At 38.7% G+C, this 18,243-nt stretch overlaps 1 protein-coding gene across 1 annotated transcript; it reads right to left on the minus strand.

Moving 5' to 3' along the window:
* Positions 1 to 1,203: 1,203 nt before the first annotated feature.
* On the minus strand, positions 1,204 to 15,752 carry OTOL1 (otolin 1). Its single transcript, XM_068964940.1, has 4 exons — positions 15,392 to 15,752; positions 6,701 to 6,790; positions 3,320 to 3,391; positions 1,204 to 2,102 (listed from the first exon to the last, which is right to left on the minus strand). Exons 1-4 carry the CDS (start codon positions 15,750 to 15,752, stop codon positions 1,204 to 1,206), a joined length of 1,422 nt encoding a protein of 473 aa, XP_068821041.1.
* Positions 15,753 to 18,243: the final 2,491 nt, after the last annotated feature.

An 18,243-nucleotide genomic window follows, 5' to 3' on the forward strand; every position in this document is an offset into this window, starting at 1 on the left:
CATTTGTTTGACACAGAATCCATTCTTTGCAGTAGCTCATAATAACAACTTCCAGTAATGGTATTCCTCTGAACATAGTTTGGGAAACACTTATCAAAAATGAATTATGGTTTTCAGAGTTTATCTGGCAAGGCAAGGCCAGAAAAGCCACCATCACCCAGTCCCTGATCTGACCACCAAGATTTGCAAGTCTATATAACTGCATGCCTTCATTAAACCAAATCCAATTTAGAGTCAATAAATTCATTTCTTTAACAAAATGAGGCTGCTAAATTATTATATATTCACAGTATTAGTCACATTGCAAATGAATTCCCAATACTCACCTGTTCCAGCAGTGTTATTACTGAATAACCAGAATTAATTATTTTAGAGATGATAATGAAGCTAAAGAATTTATCCAAATTAAATGTTCTCCCATAAAGAAAGGACTGAAATTTTAGATCAATAATGATTTAATTTTCCTCTGGAATCTTTTGCAGTGGGGGGTGGGGGGGGGCGGGTGGGGGGGTGGGGGGGCATTCAATTCTTTTAAGCACAATAATTAGATGAATGGTTGGATCTTTGCTATAATGAAGCAATATCTTCATCAACACTCTTTTTACCTTTTACCCAACACACAAGTCCATATAATACAGGTTTTTTATGAGCAAACACTTACACAGTGATTAATTTTAAAGATACTTTAGCTAGTCTTTATTATTCTTTCTGTGTTTTCACCCTGAATTAAACTAACATGGGACTAGTTCCATACCATTGGCAGGCAATCCTCCCAACAGAATTAGAAATTTTTGAGAAATATCTGTCCACTGTATGTCAGCTGTTAGCCTCATATTCATACAGAAAAGTTATATATATTTTTATGAAATATAGAAAATATTTAGTAAGAATATATTTATTATAAATCTTCATATTTTATACACAGATATTATTATTTAAAGGATATAAGAAATGCCATTATAATGCTAAAATGAAAAAACCTAGCTATAAAATTAATAGATACATGCTCTCAAATATGTGTAAATAGTCTTAAAGGTGATGTCTTAAAATAGGAATTATTCAACCTAAGTGATATCATTTTTTCTTAATTTTTCTGTATTATTTTTATAATCATGAAAATAATGAAGGTTATTTTTTCCGACAGCACTACCCAATGTTACTTGACTTCTACTAAACCCAAACTACAGTGTTGAAGACATAAGATCATGGTAAAATGCCAGGGTTTTCATCTGGGTACAAAAGGAACCCAGTAAAAATGCTGTCATCCTCAGCGCTGACATACACCCCATTCCAATCCTTTGAAACTTCCAGCCAGACTTGGTCCCCTGCTCTTAATTTCAGGATGATGAAGAGAGAGGTCTGGTCTATTTCATGGCCAGAGAGTGTCTCTCTGGACTTGAACTGCTTCCTGTTCCAGGCCACCAGGCTGATCCGAGCAGGTCGGCCCCTCACGGTGATGTGGTAGGAGAAAACATAGGCCCCAGGAATACTACAGTTAAATTTCCCAGTGACAGGGCTATAATTCCCTTGGTCATTATAGAGAACCTTGTCAAACTTGATAGGGGCATTGGGAGGAGGGAAGGGCTTGGATAAAGCAGCACTGAAAGCCGACCGTGGGGCTCTGGCCCCCTCCCCCTTGGAGCCCTTGAGGCCCCGAGAACCCTTCTTCCCAATCGACCCCCTGACCCCTTTGCTCCCCAGCTCGCCCTTGGGTCCCACAGGTCCCACGAGACCAGGAGGACCCAACTCTCCCTTTTCTCCTTTGACTCCTGGATCGCCTGGCACCCCAGGCAGGCCATCTGAGCCACTTTTCCCTTCCATTCCATTATCTCCTTTGCTGCCTTTCTCTCCTTTCATGCCCTCCTCGCCTTTTTCTCCCTTTCCTCCCCTCTCCCCAGAATCTCCACAGTAGCCCTTGTCCCCCACTTCGCCCTTCTCTCCCTTGGCGCCAGGCTCTCCATTCAATCCGGGTGCTCCTATAGGCCCTCTGTCTCCTTTATCTCCTTTGGTACCATTGGCACACGTGTCCCCCTTCAAGCCTTTTTGTCCTTTCACTCCTGTTGGGCCAATGTTTCCTGTGTCCCCCTTAGGACCAATTCCACCTGAAATGGAAAATTAAAATCATGGTTAAGGCTCACATAGGGTATGACCAAGATGCTATTATCGGTGTATGTATGTGCTCAGTCTGTGTCCGACTTTTTGCTGCCCCATGGACTATAACCCGCCAGGCTCTTCTGTCCATGGGATTTCCCAGGCAAGAATACTGGACTGGGATGCCATTTCCTTCTCCAGGGGATCTTCCTGACCCAGAGATCAAATCTGCATCTCTTTCATCTTGCATCTCCTACATTGGCAGGGAGGTTCTTTACCAGCTGAGGCTACTATCAGAGAGCTCACAAAAGGAAATAGAACCTCCTAACTGGAACTGGAAATCTGGTTTTCCCCTGAGCCATTCAAATAAAGCTACTCTCTCATGTGAAGCGACTTAGCAGCAGCAGCAGCATCATAAGCAGAAGAGCTATAACGCTACTGAAAAGCAATAGCTTATACTTAGATATTGTGTATTGACTGTTAAGATGAGGAAGTATTAGAACTATAGTTGCCCATTGTGTTATATTATACTTTGCATTTTGGCCCAATCAAGCTATTCTCATACATCTCCTCATTGCCCATCAAAATCCAGAATCTTCCAGGGAAAGAACCTCAACCCGGAAAAACTGAGGAATCTTTTCCCCATGGACAGCTAGAGAGAGGAGCAGAGCTCAGATACTTCTATCATTTCCAGACTCCTAAACTAGTGCTGGTGACATTCTACCAATCAGTACACTGAATTATTAGGAGATTATTAACAATTTATATTTCCCTTTGACCTCCTTGATAACTTTAAATACAAACAGGAAGAAAATTAAAGTCTATACCGCACATGTGACTGCACACAATAGATATACTGATAAGCTCTTGAGAGTCCCTTGGACTGCAAGGAGATCCAACCAGTCTATCCTAAAGGAGATCAGTCCTGGGTGTTCATTGGAAGGACTGATATTGAAGCTGAAACTCTAATATTTTGGCCACCTGATGTGAAGAGCTGCCTCATTTGAAAAGACCCTGCCTGATGCTGGGAAAGATTGAGGGCAGGAGGAGAAGGGGACAACAGAGGATGAAATGGTTGGATGACATCATTGACTCAATGGACATGGGTTTGGGTAGACTCTTGGAGTTGGTGATGGACAGGGAGGCCTGGCATGCTGCGGTTCATGGGGTCGCAAAGGTCAGACACGACTGAGCAACTGAACTGAACTGAACTGAACTGATAATATACCTGGTTCTCCAGGCTTTCCTGGGTATCCTGGAACTCCACTTGCTCCTTGGTCTCCACGTTCTCCCTTGAGTCCTAAAATGATACCAAGATTAGCTTTTTTCCAGCTATATTAACCATGATATAACTAACATCCATTTCACACCTGTGTCACATTCCATTGTTTCCTTTATCAAAATGTGTAAAGGAAAAGACAATATGGGAAAAAATTCATTGAGCATCATTAGGAACATTTTATTCCAATTGATGGTAAGCCATTTAAAGGAACCATTTAAAGGATTTGGAGGTAGTGCCAAATCTCTTCAGACAGAGTTCAGCGTTTCCCTCAGCAATCTTTAAGCCTTTCAGATCTCATACAAAACTCATGATATTCTACTTTACATTACAAAAATCTGTGTTTGTGTGCTTCCTATTATGAATTTTGAATGACAGTTTAAGTTTTCTTTTTTATATTCGTCACAATGCCTAAGAAATAGTGCCATGCACTATATAAGCTGACACAGAGTACAACATTTTGTAATCAGCTAAAACTATTCATGGCAAAAACCCACTTAGGAAAAAAATATTATCCTTGACATACATAGAGCATCAAGGAAAAGCTGATTTTCTTTTTGTTTGGATGTTTTTCATATGCTCTTTGGGCAAATTATAAAACTGAAAATTCATGTTAGAAAAAAATTAAAATATCCAGGGGTTTACATATTTGCTGTATTACCACAAAATGAACTTTTTTTACTGGGCCTGGCCAAAGGCCAATGATATTACAGTACAGCCAATCTAGATTTATTTTAATTGTAAATAATAATAGCAAAAATAATAGTAATAACAATAATTAACTCTCATTGAGCATTTACTTTGCACCATGTAATCTTCCAAACTCTTACCATGAATTTTTACATTTCAACCTTTTTAAATATAATATTAACATTCATTTGATAATAAAATAGTCTCTAATATAACAAGGAAACTCACATAACAAAGCACATTTCATCACCCAGGATTTTTTCATTTCCAAAAGTCTGTAGCAATTCCCATCAAGAAAGATAGAGCAGATATTTTTGTCAACAGTTTTATCACAGAAGAAACTTAGGTATGAAAAAGTTTAGAAATCTGTAGAGTCAAACATGATTGTGTATAATATTGGTTGGCATCAATTTGCCAGCCATATTATTTATGATATAACCAACATATTTTGTTCCATTTTTTTCAAGGGAAAAAGAAACCCTAAACCAAATTAAAAGTCATGAGAAGAGACTCAGCCAAATTTCATAAGACTCGCTAGAGAAATCCGCCCCCCCCCCAACCCCCACCCCCCACCATAAGCCGGTAAGCAGAGTTTTCTAAGTAGCTGGCTCCTCCATTATCATTCCACAAGAAATTTTTCTTGGAGAAGGAAATGGCAACCCACTCCAGTGTTCTTGCCTGGAGAATCCCAGGGACGGGTGAGCCTGGTGGGCTGCCATCTCTGGGGTCGCACAGAATCGGACACGACTGCAGTGACTTAGCAGCAGCAGCACATAATCTTCCAAACTCTTACCATGAATTTTTACATTTCAACCTTTTTAAATATAATATTAACATTTATTTGATAATAAAACAGTCTCTAATATAACAAAAAATCCACCCCCCCCCACCCCACCATAAGCCAGTCAGCAGAGTTTTATAAGTAGTTGGCTCCTCCATTATCATTCCACATGAAATTTAAATTTTGGAAATTAACCCATAGGCCATCAGGAAAATTCTATATACCTTTCAAGGGAATGTAACTATGAATGGAAGTGAAGGAATAATTCTATTCCCAGTCCTTGTCATATTCATAGCCTGACCTTCACTGCACAGTTATTCTGATCCTCGAGTTCATTTAAAGAGTTTAACGACTCACAATGAACTTACTCAATCAGATAATGATTATCCAAAATGCAGTCATTCTACTCATTTATTTTTTTCACTGTAAGTCTTAAGCAAGAGTCCAAGTGGAAGTAAAAGGAAAGTACAGTTGTCACTTTATAGACTGGCTAAATGAATTTCTACTTTTGATCCTTCATCAAAGCATATTCTTAAGAACTTTATTTTACAATACTTCTCTGTTTTTTTCTTCTACTTGCAGAAGTCTAACTTCCAAAATGTATGAATCACTGGGGAAGTTCATCACTCATCTTTATTTCATAGAGCTTTCTGCTAACATAATTCAGCCACGGAAGGATTAAATGTTTCCGAGAATGAAAATCGCCTAACTGACAAGTGTGAAGTGGCTCTCTCTTACCTTAGCATCTTTTTTGAGTAATTACTTTACTGAATGTTCTACCAGAAATGAGTTAGGCAGTTCCTGAGCCATGCAGAGGGTGATGTATAGATGATATTAGATTTTTTGACATGTGACACTGAGGCTAAGACATTTACCTTGATGGATAGATGGTATTTCTACAGGCTGGTGGTATTCCCTGAGGAATTTCTAAATGTCCCAATGAATCTGTAACCTTCCTTCAATACCTCAAAGCACTTACAGAGCCAGGGATTTCCCAGGGCAGGACACCCTCTTTGCCGATAAATCTGTGGAATTATAGAATTTTTGAGCTGGAAAGGATCTAGTAAAGCACACAAAACGACAAATCTTCTTTAAACAGAGTATGAAGTAATATCTACTCTAGTCCCCTCAGTATCCAGACGAGGTAAAGTGATGGGTCCAAGGTCACTGCAATTAGCCTGATGTCTTCTACTTTAATTCAGTTTTCTTCCCACCATTGACACCACTCCTGATTTGAGAGTGAGCTAAAGGATATGTTATATTTTTCTTAGCAGGTAGGCCATTTGTCTAAATGGAATATTCTAGAGGATTGCCTGCTGTGATTAATTTTATCTAGTAGGAAGTTAATTTGCATCATAAAGAAGAACTCAAATGGGAATATATAGGAAAAGATCCCCTTGAATTCTCTGACAGTCAAGTGGTTAGGGATCTGTGTTCTACTACAGATGGCATGGGTTTGACCCCTGGTCAGGGAATTAAGATCCTGCAAACTGCAAGGTGCTGGCAAATTAAAAAAAGAAAAGTACATTTCCCCAGAATGTGTATGCCCTGTGGCTCCCCATCACTGGGTCAGCCAGGTGGACTATGAGAAATAGAAAAGATGTGTGTGTGTGTATGTGTGTGTGTGTGTGTGTGTGTGTGGTGAAAGAGAGATTACCAGGCAAGTTTAAAATTCTCAATTGGCTATAAAGTTAATATTTTAATATCAAATGTAACTCACACTATGTCTTACCAAGTTTTTACATTTTAAAAACTTGATCCACCTGCAAGAAGCTGGTATTTACATAGCAAGCTGCTCTTCTTAACAATGATGCAGAACATCTATTGAGTTTTGACATGAAATGAATATAATCACCTACCTTTCTCTCCTTTCTGGCCTTTTGGACCTTGGGGTCCAACAATTCCTGGTGGCCCTGGAATCCCTATATCACCACTCTCTCCCTTGAAACCTGGAAATGAGATTTAAAAACCATCAGGGCAGGAAAATTCTCTTTTGAAATTCACTAGTTCAAAAAAAGCAGTCACTTTATTGAGGCCAATGACTGTCAGGGTCCTAATGATAAGATCTGGGTGAGAATAAACTATTACAGAGTTCTAAGGACAATATTTTTGTCTGATTTGCAATTTTGCACTACCTGAATAGATAAATTGAGCCCATTAGTATTTGTCACTGAATTCATGGCAGTGATCAAATGATTCAGAGAAGCAGTACTATATCAAACAATACGAACAAAATATTATCTGACTATTAAGCTCATGACTGCACTTTCAAATAAGAAGTAAAACCAGAATACCTAACAATGTAGGTTTTCCCATTCCTTCTCTTATGCACTGACTCAGGAACCACTGCAGAGTCCTGCACACAGAGCATCTAGCTAGGTGTCAGGAATCAGCCATCAACATTCCAGCAGCCCCTTTTCCCCCATGGAGCTGAAAGCCCATAAAAGAGAAACACGAGGAAATAACCACACAAATAAATAGAAATGGCTACATTGCTGTTAGCAATGTGAAGAAAAGAAGTTCCTATTGTAGATTGTGGTTAAAAAAAATTTAACTTATGGGATCAGAGTAGACATCTTGGGAAAAAAAGGGGGCATTAAGCTAAGACCCAATGAACAAATTAGAATTTTCCAAGACCAAAAAAAAAAAAAAAGAGTATTTCAGGAAAAACAGCAATGGAAAAGACCATGAACAGATCTAGTAATCAGGGAAAAGAAGGCCAAGGGGCAGATGGTGCGGGGTTCATAAAGTCACCAGTTCCTTGCTTGTCCCAGTAGTCTGGATCTCTTCCACTTACCTGGGCCACACAGAGACCCAGGCCAAAGACAGTTATCTTTCCTGCAACCCCAGCCTTGTTTAAGCATAGGAACTGTTTTGCAACTCCTGACTGGAATAATTTGTGGCCAGTTTCTTTGAAAGTTAACCCTATAGATGAGTGTACTCAATTAAATTGTAATCTTTCATCTGAATTATTATAATTAATGCTGATAGAATACAGAAAATTATATTCAATCTGTTGAATTTCCTTTTTGAAAGAACATTGTATTTGTTTGGATGAAGCACTTTAATAAATTGCTTGCAATAGAGGTTAAGGCTGAAGGCACACTTAAATGGTGGTTAAGCTCCTCTGTCTAGAAAAGCAGGAAGAACAGAAAGGAAAGTAATGGAGAACAAATTGGGGGTGGAGGGGGGGACAGAAGAAACCAAGGTCAGTTAGTCACTGTGCAATAACCCCCTTCTTCATGACACCAAAATGCCTAATGTGGTCATGAGGGAAATGATAAAGGCAGTGTCCAGGTTGGCACAGGGAGCACAAAGCAACTGTCTGCAAGGGTACAAGGGGTACTGGGGCTACTCTTCCATCTACATCATGGTTGCTGCTGCTGCTGCTGCTAAGTCACTTCAGTCATGTCTGACTCTGTGTGACCCCATAGACAGCAGCCCACCAGGATCCCCATCCCTGGGATTCTCAAGGCAAGAAAACTGGAGTGGGTTGCCATTACCTTCTCCAGTGCATGAAAAGGAAAAGTGAAAGTGAAGTCGCTCAGTTGTGTCAGACTCTTAGCAACCCCATGGACTGTAGCTATCCAGGCTCCTCCATCCATGGGATTTTCCAGGCAAGAGTAGTGGAGTGGAGTGCCATTGCCTTCTCCAACATCATGGTTAGTTTAGTGTAAATACCAGAAGGCTAGACTTAATTGAAGAGCTAGGGCTGGAAGCTGCAAAAATTGAGTTTGATTCCAAGTTGAACACTCTCAGGTTACATGACCTCTAGAATTACATAAAACTCTCTGAAATGCAATTAAATCATCCATTGACAGGTAATAATATTTTAAACATTTTCTACAAAGATGAGAAACAATAACGTGCTTAAGAGTTCTTGGCACCCAGTAGGTAGCTCAGTCATGTCTGACTCTTTATGATCCCATGGACTGCAGCATGCCAGGCTTCCCTGTCCACCAACTCTCAGAGCTTACTCAAACTCCTGTCCATTGAATCAGTGATGCCATCCAACCATCTCATCCTTTGCTGTCCCCTTCTCCTCCTGCCTTCAATCTTTCCCAGAATCAGGGTCTTTTCCAATGAGTTGGTCCTTTGCATCAGGTGGCCAAAGTATTGGAGTTTCAGCTTCAGCATCAGTCCTTCCAATGAATATTCAGGATTGATTTCCTTTAAGACTGACTAGTTTGATCTCCTTGCAGTCCATGGGACTCTCAAGAGTCTTCTCCAGTACCACATTTCAAAAGCATCAGTTCTTCAGTACTGTACCTTCTCTATGGTCCAACTGTCACATCCATACATAGCTACTGGAAAACCAGAATTTTGACTATATGGACTTTGTTGACAAAGTAATGTCTTTGCTTTTTAATATGCTGTCTAGGTTTGTTATAGCTTTTCTTCCAAGTAGCAATCATCTTTTAATTTCATGGCTGCAGTCACCATCTGCAGTGATTTTGGAGCCCAGACATCTTGGAGTGCAAAGTCAATTGGGCGTTAGGAAGCACCACTATGAACAAAGCTACTGGAGGTGATAGAATTCCAGCTAAGCTATTCCAAGTCCTAAAAGATGCTGCTGTTAAAGTGCTGCATTCAGAATACCAGCAAATTTGGAAAACTCAGCAGTGGCTACAGACTGAAAAAGGTCAGTTTTCATTCTAATCCCAAGAAAGGCAGTGCCAAAGACTTGTTCAAACTACCACATAGTTGCACTCATCTCACATGCTAGTAAAGTAATGCTGAAAATTTTCCGAACTAGGCTTCAACAGTATGTGAACCAAGAACTCCAAGATGTTCAAGCTGGATTTAGAAAAGCCTGAGGAACCAGAGATCAAATTGTCAACATCCGTTGGATCACAGAAAAAAGCAAGAGAATTCCAGAAGAACATCTACTTCTGCTTCATTTACTATGCTAAAGCCTTTCATTGTGTGGATCACAACAAACTGTGGAAAATTCTTAAAGAGATGGGAAGACCAAACCACCTAACCTGCCTCCTGAGAAATCTGTATTCAGGTCAAGAAGCAACAGTTAGAACTGGACATGGAAGAGACTGGTTCCAAATTGGGAAAGAAGTGCATTAAGGTGTATATTGTCAGCCTGCTTATTTAACTTCTGTGCAGAGTACATCATGCTAAATGCAGAGGTGGATGAAGCACAAGCTGGAATCAAGTTTTCCAGGAGAAGTATCAATAATCTCAGATATGCAAATAACACCACCTTTATGGCAGAAAGTGAAGAGGAACTAAAGGACCTCTTGATGAAAGTGAAAGAGGAGAGTTAAGAAGCTGGCTTAAAACTAACATTCAAAAAACTAAAATCATGGCATCCAATCCCATCACTTCATGGCAAATAGATGGGGAAAGAATGGAAACAGTGATAGGTAGCTATTATCATAACTGAATTAATGAAAGAAGCTGGAGATAAAAGTTTCAAATGGAATTTTACCTTTGCAAGATATTAGATACAGCTGTATACTTCAAAATACTTTCATTCAGAAACTGTAAAATTAGGTTGATTTTTTTTTTTTACTTTATTTTACTTTACAATACTGTATTGGTTTTGCCATACATTGACATGAATCCACCACAGGTGTACATGCGTTCCCAAACATGAACACTCCTCCCACCTCACTCCCCATAACATCTCTCTGGGTCATGCCCATGCATCAGCCCCAAGCATCCTGTATCCTGCATTGGACATAGACTGGTGATTCGTTTCTTACATGATAGTATACATGTTTCAATGCCATTCTCCCAAATCATCCCACCCTCTCCCTCTCCCTCTGAGTCCAAAAGTCCGCTCTACACATCTGTGTCTTCTCTTTTGCTGTCTTGCATACAGGGTCATTATTGCCATCTTTCTAAATTCCATATATATGTGTTAGTATACTGTATTGGTGTTTTTCTTTCTGGCTTACTTCACTCTGTATAATCGGCTCCAGTTTCATCCACCTCATTAGAACTGATTCAAATGTATTCTTTTTAATGGCTGAGTAATACTCCATTGTGTATATGTACCACAGCTTTCTTATCCATTCATCTGCTGATGGACATCTAGGTTGTTTCCATATCCTGGCTATTATAAACAGTGCTGTGATGAACATTGGGGTACATGTATCTCTTTCAATTCTGGTTTCCTCAGTGTGTATGCCCAGCAGTGGGATTGCTGGGTCATAAGGTAGTTCTATTTGCAATTTTTTAAGGAGTCTCCACACTGTTCTCCATAGTGGCTGTACTAGTTTGCATTCCCACCAACAGTGTAAGAGGGTTCTCTTTTCTCCACACCCTCTCCAGCATTTATTGCTTGCAGACTTTTGGATCACAGACATTCTGACTGGTGTGAAGTGGGACCTCATTGTGGTTTTGATTTGCATTTCTCTAATAATGAGTGATGTTGAGCATCTTTTCATGTGTTTGTTAGCCATCTGTATGTCTTCTTTGGAGAAATGTCTATTTAGTTCTTTGGCCCATTTTTTGATTGGGTCATTTATTTTTCTGGAATTGAGCTGCATAAGTTGCTTGTATATTTTTGAGATTAATTTGTCAGTTGCTTCCTTTGCTATTATTTTCTCCCATTCCGAAGGCTGTCTTTTCACCTTGCTTATATTTTCCTTTGTTGTGCAGAAGCTTTTAATTTTAATTAGATCCCATTTGTTTATTTTTGCTTTTATTTCCAGAATTCTGGGAGGTGGATCATAGAGGATCCTGCTGTGATTTATGTCTGAGAGTGTTTTGCCTATGTTCTCCTCTAGAAGTTTTATAGTTTCTGGTCTTACATTTAGATCTTTAATCCATTTTGAGTTTATTTTTGTGTGTGGTATTAGAAAGTGATCTAGTTTCATTCTTTTACAAGTGGTTGACCAGTTTTCCCAGCACCACTTGTTAAACAGATTGTCTTTAATCCATTGTATATTCTTGCCTCCTTTGTCGAAGATAAGGTGTCCCATATGTGTGTGGATTTATCTCTGGGCTTTCTATTTTGTTCCATTGATCTATATGTCTGTCTTTGTGCCAGTACCATACTGTCTTGATGACTGTGGCTTTCTAGTAGAGCCTGAAGTCAGGCAGGTTGATTCCTCCAGTTCCATTCTTCTTTCTCAAGATTGCTTTGGCTATTCGAGGTTTTTTGTATTTACATACAAATCTTGAAATTATTTGTTCTAGTTCTGTGAAAAATACCGCTGGTGGCTTGATAGGGATTGCATTGAATCTGTAGATTGCTTTGGGTAGTATACTCATTTTCACTGTATTGATTCTTCCAATCCATGAACATGGTATATTTCTTCCACTATTTGTGTCCTCTTTGATTTCTTTCACCAGTGTTTTATAGTTTTCTATATATAGGTCTTTAGTTTCTTTAGGTAGATATATTCCTAAGTATTTTATTCTTTTCATTGCAATGGTGAATGGAATTGTTTCCTTAATTTCTTTTTCTACTTTCTCATTATTAGTGTATAGGAATGCAAGGGATTTCTGTGTGTTGATTTTATATCCTGCAACTTTACTATATTCATTGATTAGCTCTAGTAATTTTCTGGTGGAGTCTTTAGGGTTTTCTATGTAGAGGATCGTGTCATCTGCAAACAGTGAGAGTTTTACTTCTTTTCCAATCTGGATTCCTTTTATCTTTTTATGCTCTGACTGCTGTGGCCAAAACTTCCAGAACTATGTTGAATAGTAGCAGTGAAAGTGGGCACCCTTGTCTTGTTCCTGACTTTAGGAGAAATGCTTTCAATTTTTCACCATTGAAGATAATGTTTGCTGTGGGTTTGTCATATATAGCTTTTATTATGTTGAGGTATGTTCCTTCTATTCCTGCTTTCTGGAGAGTTTTTATCATAAATGGATGTTGAATTTTGTCAAAGGCCTTCTCTGCATCTATTGAGATAATCATATGGCTTTTATTTTTCAATTTGTTAATGTGGTGAATTACATTGATTGATTTGCGGATATTGAAGAATCCTTGCATCCCTGGGATAAAGCCCACTTGGTCATGGTGTATGATCTTTTTAATGTGTTGTTAGATTCTGATTGCTAGAATTTTGTTGAGGATTTTTGCATCTATGTTCATCAGTGATATTGGCCTGTAGTTTTCTTTTTTTGTAGCATCTTTGTCAGGTTTTGGTATTAGGGTGATGGTGGCCTCATAGAATGAGTTCGGAAGTTTACCTTCCTCATGACTTTTTAAAGTTATTACTTTTCTACAGTTATTACTTATATCACAGTAGATGATACAAATGTGATATATGTAATGTATGTATGTTCATGTGACCAAGAACTAACAGATAATGAAAAAAATAAATAGTTGGGTTTGAGCAGGTTTATTTTCATTTTCAAGTTTGTTTAATGTTGTTTTTATATAACATTAAACATTGCACATTACTACAATGCTTTTGACAAAATCATGGTTGCCAAAGAGGGAAGGGAATTAGGGAAGGATAAATTAAGAATTTGTGATTAGCAGGTACAAATTAGTATATATAAAATAAATAAACAACAAGGTCCTACTGTATAGCATAGGAAACTATATTCAATATGCTGTAATAAACCATAATGGAAAAATATGAGAAAGAATATGCATATATGGGCTTCTCTGGTGACTTGGATGGTAAAGAATCTGCATGCAATGCAGGAGACCCAGGTTCAATCCCTGAGTTGGGAAGATCCCCTGATGAAGGGAATGGCAACCCACTCCAGTATTCTTGCCTGGAAAATTCCATGGATGGAGTATTCTGGTAGGTTACAGACCAGAGGATTGCAAAGAGTTGGATACGACTGAGTGACTAACACTTTCACTTTTTTCTGTTCATATATATATATATATATATATATATATATATATATATATATATAAACTGAATCACTTTGCTATACACCAGAATCTAACACAACACTGCAAATCATCTATGCTTTAATTAAACAAATAAATAATACAAGAAAACAATGTCTTTGAAACACTGGTAAAGTTAGAACAAATATCTATGAATCTCAAAAACAGGATCCTATCAGGTTCAGAATATTGCACAGGATAAGAAAAGACTCCTACTATAGCTAACCAGAAAAATAAACACAGTTTATTGAGCATGTGTTCTATTCTAGGCATCACACTGAGACTTTGTATATGACCTCATTCAGTTCTCTTGACGACTCCATGAAGCTGCCATTATTCTTACCCCATTTTACTATTTTAGAAACTGACACTTGGATTGCTAATGAAGTTTCCCCGAGGTAGGACCGTGACAGCTTGACCTTCTGAACTCTCAAGCAGTCTGTCTATGGCAGAGCTAGTCAGACTAAGATCTATGCATGCCCCAGGCAGTCCAATAATGTGGCACACCTTTAGAATATATCTTCTGGGTGTTTGGAGTCTCAGCTCTGAGAACAGCCTAGCTAAATCCATCAGTGTAAGACAAAAGCCCTGGATGTTACAGACTTAGAAAACAGTTTAGCAACCAGCTGTGTTTACTTGACCTCCCACTCCCCGCAAGCAGCTTTCCAGCCAGTCTTGATACTGACAGAAACCCTGGTAAATAATATAATTTCCTCAGTCTCATTAGGTCGCCAGTAATGTTGTGGCAACTCTGAAATCTCGGGACCCCAGACTCCTACCCAGCTCCCTTCCCCTTCAATTTCACCTCTGCATAAACACCGATCACATTTCCCAAAAGGTACCTGCAATAGGATGAAATGAACAAAAAGCTTAATGAGGATGTGGAATTTCTGATTTTATGGCTTTAAATCCTTCAGGCAAGACACAACAAATACTTATATGTAATTCTGTCAGGGAATAGTGGATTTGAAACTGACATTCTGGTCTCACTTTTACCTTGAATTTATCGCTGTAGGATATGGGAAAGCTGAAACATAGTACCATAAAAGTGAGAGTATATTCGTACTGTATGCATTAAAGACATTTAGAAATTTTGAAACATTTACCCATGATGTTCAATGAAGACTATTGGGCAAGGAGACAGTGCTGCCTCAGAATTTCAATGAGAAGCGCACCGAATCCTGCCTTTATTCTCCACCTCACAGGTGTTACATTGCTAATCCTAACTACAAATTGCACTCCAAAAACCCATCAGTCAGTGCACATCCTCACTAGACCACAGAACTTTCACTTCACCTTTTTACATCAGCCACTAATGAGATGATTGCATAATTGGAAGAACTACATACCAGTCTACTTTTGGGAGGCTCAGTCTCTGCTCTGACCAGCACCATCCAATAGAACCTTCTGCAACGATGGAAATGCTCTGAATTTGTGCAGCCCTTTGGCCACTTGTGGCTGCTGAGCTCTTGAAATGGGGCCAGTGTGACTGAAGAACTGAAATTTTAATCTAATTTCATTTTAATATTAATAGCTGCACGTGTGACTCTGTTTACCACACTGGGCAGCAGAACCCACTGCATTTGTCACAATGTTACACCTAGGCTTGTCCCACTGGCATGATGGTGCAGAAACCCTAGGGCAATTCCACCACCAATCCACTACCTCTCAACGCTAAGTTTGTACAAATGGGAAATATACGGCTTCGTGTATTTTCAAATACCTGGCTTTCCAGTCTGTCCCGGTTCTCCCTTTTGCCCTGGTCCAGATGAACAACAATCACAGCAATTCAAGAAGAAATCAGCGGTGTCAAGAGTGAGGTTTTTGGAGGGGAAGAGAGTGGCAGCATCAAAGGCAGAATCGAGGACTAAGGGGTCAGGGGTTGGCTCTGCCCTTTCAGCTGCTTCTCTGAAGGGGGCTCCTTCTTCTGGAGGTAGGCCACTGGACGGCTTTGGGCCCTTTGGCATCTCTTGTCCCTTAGATTTCTTCGTGAATTTGGTATATGGTGTGGTCTTGGCTACTGCGTCCATACTAGCAATAACCAAAATAATAAAAATGGCACAAAACCAAGAAAACATCCACATGTTTGAAGCTGAAAAATACAATGGGAATATATACACATATCATGTGAGAACCAAATGAAAAGACTGAATGATATAGATATATAACTATATGAGAGGGATATATATGCATAAATGAACCACAAGAATGAACAGTATGCATAATACTAAATGATTTATCTATTTTATATGTGAATGTATGCTTCAATCATAACAGAATATTTTATTGACAATTCTCCTACAGTGAGTACTTTTGGCTCACAGCCCTAGCCAAAGTACCCACTGTAAGGAACATTTGATTCAATTCTCCTTTCTGGTTGTTTTCCTACTGTTACATGTGCTAAAATATTGTTCTCAATCATTCAAATCATCTTGCCAAATAGAAAACATGATCTATAATAAATGCAACATATAGTCTTACTAGCTCATATATTCTGTGGAAAACAAATAAGTATAAAATCCTGACTGACCTCACTCAGATTTATAGGAATCAAATGCATTCATGTTAGAGGGAGATGAAAAATATTGAGCTGAATAGTTTATTTCAGCAAACTCAATTATTTCAAAAAAAAATACTGGTAAAGAGTCCTTAAATCTACTCAGGAAAATAGTCTTGTTGTGACAGCAATCTTTTGGAATCTGTTGTAATAAATGGAGAGAGAGAATGAAAAGTCATACATTTAAATATGTGCTATATCTTTATATTCTTCACATGTCATTTAACTCTCTGATTCTTTGCTTTATAATTTGAGAGCTTTTTTTTTTCCTGAAAACTCACATTTATCTTTGTATTATTTTAAAAAGCCAAATAGTGGTTATTCTTATTAAAGTTTTTATCAATGTTCACAGGGACATAAGGTTCCTAATGAAATGAAATTTTGATCATAGTATTCCATTCCCCAGCAACTTCCAGCATTCCAGTGACTGCTAACAGATAGCCAGGGTTAGAAATGCATGACTTCTGAACAGAAAAGGAAGACATGATTAGGATATATAGTAAGAGAGTAAAGAGAGTAGAAATACAGATAGTAACAACATCTACTGTTTATAGAATCCCTACAAAGAGTAGGCACCTTACATTCATCAATCCAATCTGTTCTCAAAGCAGCTCTGCCAGGCAGGTGACACACTCACCTTCACAGATGAGAAAACAGGTGCCAATTGCTTACGTACCTTATTCAAGATCACACAATCTGCAAGTTATTAATTTAGAACTTAAATCCAGGTCTGTTTAATATCAAAGCCTCCACCCTTCCTTACAAATCATGTGATGTTTATACGAATGAGATTAAAGGGCAATAAATCCAAGGGTAGGATCAATGAAAGAGCGCTAGAGGAGACAGATATAAATCAAAGCAGATGAGAAGGGATAGAGGATGCTGTATTTCCAACATTATATAAAGATCCAAAAATGCTAACCTTCTTTTAAGCTGCTTTTGCTTCTATATTTATCCTTTCAACCAACATTAACTGAATACCAACAGTGTTACAAGCACTGAAAAATTATATGTAGTGACATATGATACTATAGATTAAGCTATGGCCCCTGTTATGGACACAAAGGTCTGTCTAGTCAAAGCTATGACTTTTCCAGCAGTCACACATGGATGTAAGAGTTGGACTATAAAGAAATCTGAGCACCAACGAACTGATGGTTTTGATCTGTGGTGTTGGAGAAGACTCTTGAGAGTCCCTTGGCCTGCAAGGAGATCAAACTAGTCAATCCTAAAGGAAATAAGTCCTGAATACTCATTGGAAGAACTGATGCTGAAGCTGAAACTCCGATACTTTGGCCACCTGATGCGAAGAACTGACTCACTGAAAAATCCCCTGAGTCTGGGAAAGATTGAAGACAGGAGGAGAAGGGGCTGACAGAGGATGAGATGGTTGGAAGGCATCACTGACTCAATGGAATGACTTTGAGCAAACCCCAGGAGTTGGTGATGGACAGGGAAGCCTGGCGTGCTGCAGTCCATGGTGTTGCAAAGAGTTGGACACAACTGAGCAACTGAACTGAACTGATGGCTTCTGCCTTCAGGGAGTTGACAATCTAGTAGCAAAGAAAAGAAACTACAAAAGCAAAGAGGAAAGTGTGAAGAGCAGATGGTTATAAAGCATCTCTCCAAATACAGATCTGGCACCCCTCCTTCCCCCATCCCTGTAAGATTGAGCACATACACATGGTCACTGTGCATTAGTCAGGTAAACCCAGCCCTAGCCAAAAGCAGACACAAAAATACTCTGCTTAGGTATAATACAATTCAGCTTTCATGAGTTCATACAATTGCATTCAATGAAATATTCATTTGTTCAACAAACATTTACTTGAGCATTTAAGAAGTGTCAGGAACTGTGCTGGGTTATAAAAAATAAAGATAAATAAAATCAGTAAGGATCTTGTCTGCAGTAAATATCCAAATATGGCAAATAGCCAAAGTGCAAAATATGGAAAGTGAAATACTGGACACTTTTAATTTTCTCACCACTTTGCTATAAAAATAATTCGAGTTTGCAA

This window comes from Capricornis sumatraensis, chromosome 1 (assembly GCF_032405125.1).
Source record: "Capricornis sumatraensis isolate serow.1 chromosome 1, serow.2, whole genome shotgun sequence".
Taxonomy (NCBI): Eukaryota; Metazoa; Chordata; class Mammalia; order Artiodactyla; family Bovidae; genus Capricornis; species Capricornis sumatraensis.

Excerpts from the sequence above, each read along its gene's own strand:
- OTOL1 (XM_068964940.1), bottom strand. The coding sequence starts at position 15,752 with ATGTGGATGTTTTCTTGGTTTTGTGCCATTTTTATTATTTTGGTTATT. Across the intron at positions 6,791-15,391 it reads GGGACAGACTGGAAAGCCAG|GTTTCAAGGGAGAGAGTGGT; the intron begins GTATTTGAAAAT and ends TCTCATTTCCAG. Across the intron at positions 3,392-6,700 it reads AGGCCAGAAAGGAGAGAAAG|GACTCAAGGGAGAACGTGGA; the intron begins GTAGGTGATTAT and ends GTATCATTTTAG.